Genomic DNA, 8,917 nt, shown 5'->3' with positions numbered 1-8,917 from the left:
TCCCCCCCCACCCCCTCTCTGGCCTATCACCCTCACCCTCACCTCCTTCCACCTATCATATTCCCAGCGTCCCTCCCCCAAATTCCCTCCCACCTTCCTTTTATCTCAGCCCGCTTGGCACACCAGCCTCATTCCTGAAGAAGGGCTTATGACCGAAACATCGATTCTCCTGCTCCTCGGATGCTGCCTGGCCTGCTGTGTTTTTCCAGCACCACATTTTTCAACTCTGGTCTCCAGCATCTCCAGTCCTCACTTTCCCCTACTACCAATATCCTGGGAGTTACCATTGACCAGAAATTGAATTGAATCAACTTACATAAGTATGGCGCTACTAAAACAGGTCAGTCCAGCAGTGAATAACTCATCTTCTCTGCTGTGTTTTTCCAGCACCACATTTTTCAACTCTGGTCTCCAGCATCTCCAGTCCTCACTTTCCCCTACTACCAATATCCTGGGAGTTACCATTGACCAGAAATTGAATTGAATCAACTTACATAAGTATGGCGCTACTAAAACAGGTCAGTCCAGCAGTGAATAACTCATCTTCTGCCCTCCAAAATCTGTACACGATCCACAAAACACAAATCAGGTATGTGATGGAATACACTATAGTTGCATGGATGAATGTTGCTCCAACAACACTCAAGAAGCCTGCATGATTGGCTCCCAATCCACCACCTTCAGCATTCTCTCCCTCTACCAGTGACACACAGTGGGGGTAGAATGTACTATTAGCAAGATGCACAGCAGCAACTCACCAAGGCTTCGATGGCAACATCTTGGAAAATTGTCACCTCTAGAATAGAATGTCTGGAAACATCACCAACCTCCAGGTCAGACACCATCCTGACACGGAATTATATTGAGTCCAAATACTGGAACACCCTGCATGCCTTTCCCATGAACAGCACTCCAGGTGCCCCCGACATTAGATGAACTGCAAGAATTCAAAAAGAAGTTTACCATCACCTTCTCGAGGGCAATTGGATATGGGGAATTAATAATAAATACTGGCCTAATCAGTGACACCCATTTCCCAGGAACAGAAGTTTCTAAAAATTAGTTGTAAAACATTTTTAAATGTCCGGAAGGAATGAAGGATGTGACATATTTTCAGTATTTGTTTCTTTTTTCAGAAGGTACTTGCTCACACATCCCATACCAACAAGATATCCCAACACTAATGCCGTGAACTCCAGAGGGATAGATCCAGATATCACTATCTGGTATAATCCCAGCATCAACACCAGCAACACAAGCAATGTCACATCCCTTATTTCCAGATGGTACGAAGTTGATTCTCGAGGCTTTTGCTGTTAGAAATGTTCTTTTGGTGGATTTTCTAGATTGAATTGTCCAGTGGTGGTTATCAATGGTAAGGGGTGCTTTTTAACTATTGTCTCATTCCACTGCCTAGCCAAACTCTGTGGGTAATGAGTCTTGCTTTGTGATGGAATCAGCTCGCCGATTACTTGAAAAAGTCTGTCAGAATTTCAGCGTCACAGACACTATCCAGGTAAGGAATCGTAGGCCCAGTGTTTTTATTTGCTCCAAAGGTAACATGGTTCTGATGCATAGTGTTTAACTCTACAAAGTCAGTCAGTGAAGAATGAGACGAGAGGCAATCTTAACATGAACCAACCTTTATTTACACAGAACAAGCAAACAATGCATTTCACTGCAATGCATTTGGTTCATCTCTTTAAAACACACCTTAAAACCCATCTCCAAGCTTAAGTCAGTATATGATCAGTGTGACCTGGTGTCATACTTTTATAATCCTCCTGTTGTGATGGTTGACATGCTTTTGGGAAATTATGCATATTATGTTCAACTGATGGCCCCTCAATGAATTGCCCCTTCGAAAGGGAGATTGGATCTTCCGAACTGAATGTGGGTTTGATATCCAAAGGGATGTTCTTATCTAATAAATGTGTAGTCTCCCATCATTGAGTAGGTTGTACAAGCCCACAAGATCTCTCTGCAATAATGATTAACCAACGTGTGAAGCTGGTGCGAAGATGATCACTGTAAAGGTAGGAGCGTTCAATTCACAGACTGTAGGCTGAGCCGGATCTGAGTGATGTGTGCCAGTGTTAAAATAGTGTGGGCTACATGTGATTGCAGACCGACAGCAATGGGATTGATGCTGAGCTACAATCTGGAAAGGGCTTGGGAGGTTATTCAGTTCAAGGGCAATAAATGCTGGTAATTTGCTATGAGGTCAAGGCAGGGGATGGGGCACCAGGGAACAGAAGCAGTGCAAACACAATGGGCAGAATGTCCTCCTTTTGGCACTGTCATAATTCTCTGATTCTCTGAAAATGCTTATTTGGCTGTTGCTTTTATTTCAAAGGTTCCTTTCATCACTTGCAGTTCAATGATGTTGTGGTACATTTCAATAAGTCGTAAGAGAAAGGTGTTAACCTCATTTACTGGGGTAGACAATTGGCATCATAGGTGGAGGGGGTGGCGGGTGGAAACAGGGAAGGGTGGACAAGAGAGGGGAAAGAAAGATTCCAAGACAATCTCAGTTATGGAGATGTGGGAAATGGAAGTGAGAAAATAAAAAATTCAAGGAGGAAAGGGGAGGAGGATGTTCAGAGAGAAAAGGAATGAAAGTAAATGATATAAAACAGGAAAGAAAGCAGACTCATTAGTTCAAGAAGCTATTTCTTTTTCTATCCATAGACCATCACAAACTTTACAAATAGTGTCTTCAGTAGGAATTCACAGCTACAGAACATGACGACCGGTCAACGGTTAAATGTAGCAGCGACCATCTTGGATCTCTTGGAGAATACGGCAATGGCTGATGCTTTGACTTTGCCCAGTGGAGGAACAAAGTCAATCTCAGAAGACTCTTTTGGTAAAGTATTACTCAGTTCAAATGCTAACCCTCTGGATGCTGAGTTGACACAGAGGGCAACTTTTAATCAAAGGAAAGGTTTATAGTCATAATCATAGTCATAGAGATGCACAGCATGGTAACAGACCCTTCGGTCCAACCCGTCCATGCCAACCAGATATCCCAACCCAATCTGGTCCCACCTGCCAGCACCCGGACCATATCCCTCCAAACCCTTCTTATTCATATACCCAACCAGATGCCTTTAAATGTTGCAATCATACCAGCCTCTACCACTTCATCTGGCAGCTCATTCTATACACTCATCACCCTCTGCATGAAATTGTTGCTCCTTAAGTCTATCTTATATCTTTCCTCTCTCACCCTAAACCTATGCCCTCTCGTTCTTGACTCCTTCACCCCAGGAAAGAGACTTTGTCTATTTATCCTATCATGCCCCTCACAATTTTATAAACCTCTTTAAGGTCACCCCTCAGCCTTCACTCTCCAGGGAAAACAGCCCCAGCCTATTCAACCTCTCCCTGTCGCTCAAATCCTCCAACCCTAGCAACATCCTTGTAAATCTTTTCTGAACCCTTCCAAATTTCACGATATCCTTCCGATAGGAAGGAGACCAGAATTGCATGCAATATTCCAACAGTGGCCTAACCAATGTCCTGTACAGCTGCAATATGACCTCCCAACTCCTGTACTCAATACTATGACCAATAAAGGAAAGCATACCAAATGCCTTCTTCAGTATCCTATCTACCTGCAACTCCACTTTCAAGGAACTATGAACCTGCACTCCAAGGTCTCTTTGTTCATCAACACCCCCCAGGACCTTACCATTAAAAATGCTGACTACAAGTGATTCTTACAAAGTATGGGGAATGGAATTGGGAAACCATGGGTCTGAAGTTCCTTGGTTTATTTTCTTGGCTCCAGTTTTATGGTTTGCACTTTCTGAGCCAATTGGCATTTCAGTTAAAGAAGTAAATCAGTTAAAATGGTAACTTCTGATGAAAAATTTCAAGCAACAGTTCCTAGAATTGCTTTGAGGAACATTCAGCAACATTATTGTCATCGAACTGAGGATGTTTCTAGATTGCATTTGTTATTACATTTCCACAGAAACAGTGCTAAGGAAATTGATATCAGTCTGGTTTCCTGCTTGTGAAACATAAGGCCATAAGATATAGAAGCAGAATTAGGCCATTCCTGTCCTCTACCTGTAACCTTTTATCTCCTTACTATTTAAGAACCTACCTACCTCTGACACTCAATGTGCCTCCGCAGCCTTATGTGGCAATGAGTTCCGCAGGGATACCACTCTCTGGCTGAAGAAAATGCTCATCTCAGTTCTGAAAGGTCATCCCTTTACTCCGAGGCTGTGCCCTCAGGTCCTGGCCTCTCCTCCTGGTTGAAACATCTTCTCCACATCCACTCTACCCATGCCTCTCAATATTCTGTAAATTTTAGTGAAATCCTTCCAAATTCAAAAGTACCAGATGTTGGAAAATGATTGTGGGTGAATATTGTTTGAGAACAGGTTTCTACTTCCTATGCTGTGAATCAATATTTGCAATGTTTGCTCTGGGCCTCAGTGGGTTATTTTAGTGCCTGTCAGGGAGAAGACTGGGGGCTCATGTCTCACCCCAGAGCCTTTGAGCACAGGATCAAGGCAGACATTCCCACAGCAGTTCTGAGGGAGCTAGAGAGACTTGAAGTGGAGATCCCTTGGGATTGTTAAGCGACTGCTGTCCAAATGCAGAGTTACATCAAACAATAGGTGTTTTTCTTGTTTTGAGTTTGCAAATGCAGACTGGTTGGTCGGGGACTATATTTGGCCTGTTATCATTAATGGAAGGAACATCCTGTTTGATTCAATTAGCTACTTGCTGAGATGTGTAGGCTACATGCTAAATTCTGCACTGACACTGAGATTCAAACATAACATTGTTCAGTTGTCTGCTGGGTGAAATGTCCTGGGTGTGCTAATAGCTATGTGCCAACAACCATTGTAAGATAGTGAGTTGCCCTTGAAATGTGGCTCATTTACTCTTGCAAGAAGCAACAAACCTTCTTGGACAGAGACTCATTGCATGCAAATGAAGGAATATTATGACAACAAACACAGCACTGGAGAAATTCAGTAGATTTGGCAGCCTTCTGTGAAGTGAGAAGGAGTTTATGCTTTGAATTCGATCTGACTCTTCTTCAGAAATCATGAGCTTGATGTGTCCGGCTGAGGGGCCAAAGTGCAGACAGGCAAGGCAGGGAGGCGATGAATATTTAGGTAGGCTCAGAATAAATCATCATAAGTCATCAAGTAACATCAAAGACAAGTAAACCTGTGAGACAGAAAGAGGCATGGTGATTTCAATAGGCACTACATCCTTCACAAGGATTTATCTTTACTTTTAGCTGGCAAGATCCAGGTGTTTGGTAATCAAAGTATGCCAGGCGACTTGGCAAGAATCAAGATCCGGAATAACATCATGGAGATAAACTGGAGAACGGTCATGGGAGCAAAAAACTCTGGTAAATGTTTAGTTTCTTTTATATCGAAATTTGTATTTTACAATCCTCTGTGTTTAGAATTGCATCACCCGTCTTCCTCTTTTCCCTCCTCCACCTCTCTCTCTCGTTCAATCACCCTTACTTATTCCTCCCTTCTGATTGCTGGAATCCTTGGAATTAAGGGGTTTGTTAAAATTTCAACTTATATTAGCTGCTGTGATTCTAATGACTACACTTCATAAATATGCTTGTGAGCCTTTTGTGACAATAAATCAAAAGTGGAACAAATTTTCGCACTTCTTCTCATGCAGTATAAACAGTTGTTTCCTTGGAGATTTGGTACTCTTACAATTCTCTTCTGATGAGTGCAAAGCGAAAAACTTTGAATATTTCTCCTTTTTTAGTTTATGTGCTGCGAGGCAACTCCTACATTTTTTGTGTTTAAAAAGTGCCTTGTTTTAATATTTGGAACCATTCTACACTCCATCATTGGAATGGATACAATGAGCTGTGGAATTGGACTTATAGCTAGATCAACTGATGTTGCCAAATTATTTCAGATGATGTGATACTCACCAAAGTCCAAATCGCTTTGCTCCCCCAGACTTTGCTGCAGTCTCCTTCTTTGTATTCAGCGACATGGAATCCATTTTGAACAACGAGCTCCGTAAAGATGGCATCAAGCAGTTGGAAGCAACTGAAGGAACAGGCTGGTTAAACTCCAAAGTGGTAACAGCCAGAATCAGTAACAAAGCAGCCAGCCACGACCTGACAGAAATGGTCAATTTTACACTGAAACTCAACTAGGTTTGTAAGGGTGACTTTCAGGCTTGTCATGCAACAGGAACTGCAATGCCCAAGACAGTAGAAAGAGCTCTTTAATTTTTTATCCAAATCCGTGCTGTTATGAAAATGTTTGATGGGTCAGTACATAAGGAACATTTCTGTGTCTCATCCCATGCTGTCCCTGTTGGATTGTTGGATGTTGGATGGGGACAGCATAGAGGGAGGTTTATTCTGTATCTAATACCGCACCACTCCTGTTTGGAAAATATTTAACAGGGTCACAGGAGAGAGTTTTACTCCATATCTAACCCTGTGCTGTAGCTGTCCTGGGAATATTTGAAGAGTGGAGAGAGCTTTACTCTGTATCTAATCCTATGCTATACCCATCCTCAAGTCTTGATGGGGACAATGAGAGGGAGATTTTGCTAATGCTGCCTCATAATGATATGAAATATGTTCTTGCATTTTAAATTTATCTCGTGGAGGTTACTATGTTCTCATTGTCTGAGTGGTGCCAGTATGGTGAACATTTAGAGGTGGGAATACTTAAATCTGCGGTAGGTGTGGGCTTTTTCAATCTGTTCATTTGTGGGAGGTGACCATTGCTGGCTGGGTCACATTATTGCCCATCCATAGTTGCCCTTGAGAAGGTGATGGTGAGCTGCCTTCTTTAACCCTTGCAGTCCACAATGCATGAGGAAGGGAATTCCAGGATTTTGACCCAGCGACAGTGGAGGAACTGTGATATATTTCCAAATCAGGATGGTGAGTGGCTTGGAGGGGAACTTGACGGTGGTGGTGTTCCCATGTATCTGCTGCCCTTGTCCTTCTCCATGGAAGTGATCATGGGTTTGAAAGGTGCTGTCTGAGGATCTTTGGTGAATTTCTCCTGTGCATCTTGTACACATTGCTGCTATTGAACATTGGTGATGGCAGAAGTGGCCACTTGTGGATAACATGCCAAACAAGTGGGCTGCTTTGTTCTGGATGGTGTAAAGCTTTTCGAGTGTTGAAGCTGCAGTCATCCAGGCAAATGGGGAGTATTCCATCACACTCCTGACTTGTGACTTGGAGATAGTGGACAGTCTTTTGGGTGTCAGGAAGTGAGTTAATCACCGCAATATTCCTAGCCTCTGATCTACTCTAGGAGCCACTATGTTCCTGTGGTGAGTCCAGTGGAGTTTCTGATCAATGATAAACCCCAGGATGTTGATAGTTTGGGATTCAGTGATGGTAAAACCTTTGAATATCTCTTATTGATGTTGGTTATAGCTTGGCATTTGCGCGGTGCAAATGTTACCTGCTGTTTAACAAAATTTGCTCCTTCATGCAGGATACCAAAGATCACAAGAAAGCTGAATGCGTTTATTTGAAGATAACAGAAGAGGGAAGTTTCTGGTCCTCTGAGGGCTGCTTCCCCATTAGTTCCAATGGAAGCTACGTAATATGCCAATGTAACCATCTGACGAGCTTTGCTATTTTAATGTCTCCAATTGAGATCAAGGTAAAACATTGTTCAAACTCCAGTCAAAGTGGGAAGTAAACCCAAAGACAGAGGAAACAGAAAAATGTAAGAGACAGAAACCAGAGATTGAGAGAATCAAGGAGTCAGGAATCAGACACACAAGAACAACGTTAGATGAAGCTGGAGGGCCAGAATAACACCTAAGGGTGAAAGTGACTCCATTAGCAACTACTGAGTGATCTCGAGAGTTAGCCCACAGAGTCCTGAAATACTACATAGTGACCCAGACTGAGACCCCAGGGAGTGACCCAGACTGAAACCTCTAGCGACCCCAGAGACTAATCCCCCAGGCAAGGAATGAACTCGAGGAGGTAGAGTCTTCATGGTGACCTTGGAGACTCCAGACAGTCACCCCAGGAGTGACCACAGGGACCTACACAGAAAACTATCCCAATGGGTGACCATGTTGACAACCCAGGAGTGACCTAATGTAATGGCTCCAGGGAGTGACCCAAGAAAATGGCCCCTTGATAGCAAGCCCAACAATGAAGCCAGATGTTAAAATCACATGGTGTTATTTTGAAGGAAAACAGTGGAGTTGTTCCAACATCACTGGTCATTACTAGAATCAATGAAAATTAAAAGATGAGCAAAATGTGAAACAGGCTATGGTACAGTGGTAGTAGCTCTACCCCGATCCAGGAGGGTGAGATTCAAGTCTCACCTACTCCAAATGTGTGTAATAAAAGCACTGAACGCGTTGATTAAAATACAATGGATGCTAGACATCTGAAATCCAAACAGAGTGATGGAGAAGCTCAGCAGGTCTGACAATGTCTTTGGAAAGAGAAACAGAGTTAACATTTTGAGTCCACTATGATTCTTTCAGAATAGGCCGTCATTGTTTTACATGAGTGAAAGTTTCCAGAGGACTATGGAGTTATTTAAAAGAGATGGCTGGCAATGAGTGTAACCTGGGGATGACCATGCCCCAGGCAAGGAGTGAGCTTGAAGGGGCAGGGTCTTCATGGTGATCTCAGCTATTCTGGCAACTGGACCTGTGCACCCCTGAAATTAACACCCTGACTGGCATTAGCTGCAGCTCTGCAAATGTGTTGCTGGAAAAGCGCAGCAGGTCAGGCAGCATCCAAGGAGCAGAAGAATCGATGTTTCGGGCATGAGCACTTCTTCAGGAATGAGGAGAGTGTGCCAAGCAGGTTAAGATAAAAGGTAGGGAGGAGGGACTTGGGGGAGGGGCATTGGAAATGCGATTGGTGGAAGGAGGTTAAGGTGAG

At 43.2% G+C, this 8,917-nt stretch overlaps 1 protein-coding gene across 1 annotated transcript in view; it reads left to right on the top strand.

Annotated features, from left to right (window-relative positions):
* Positions 1-8,917, top strand: part of LOC122552194 (adhesion G protein-coupled receptor E1-like) — a 36,947-nt gene that overhangs the window by 13,458 nt on the left and 14,572 nt on the right. The window contains exons 4-7 of the mRNA XM_043694790.1: positions 1,137-2,036; positions 2,692-2,869; positions 5,276-5,392; positions 7,491-7,661. Of these exons, the coding sequence (XP_043550725.1) occupies positions 7,641-7,661 (21 nt within the window). The 5' untranslated portion in view covers positions 1,137-2,036; positions 2,692-2,869; positions 5,276-5,392; positions 7,491-7,640. The remainder of the gene's footprint in view (positions 1-1,136; positions 2,037-2,691; positions 2,870-5,275; positions 5,393-7,490; positions 7,662-8,917) is intronic.

Source organism: Chiloscyllium plagiosum, chromosome 8 (assembly GCF_004010195.1).
Source record: "Chiloscyllium plagiosum isolate BGI_BamShark_2017 chromosome 8, ASM401019v2, whole genome shotgun sequence".
NCBI lineage: Eukaryota > Metazoa > Chordata > Chondrichthyes > Orectolobiformes > Hemiscylliidae > Chiloscyllium > Chiloscyllium plagiosum.
This window is presented reverse-complemented; position numbering and strand designations above follow the sequence as displayed.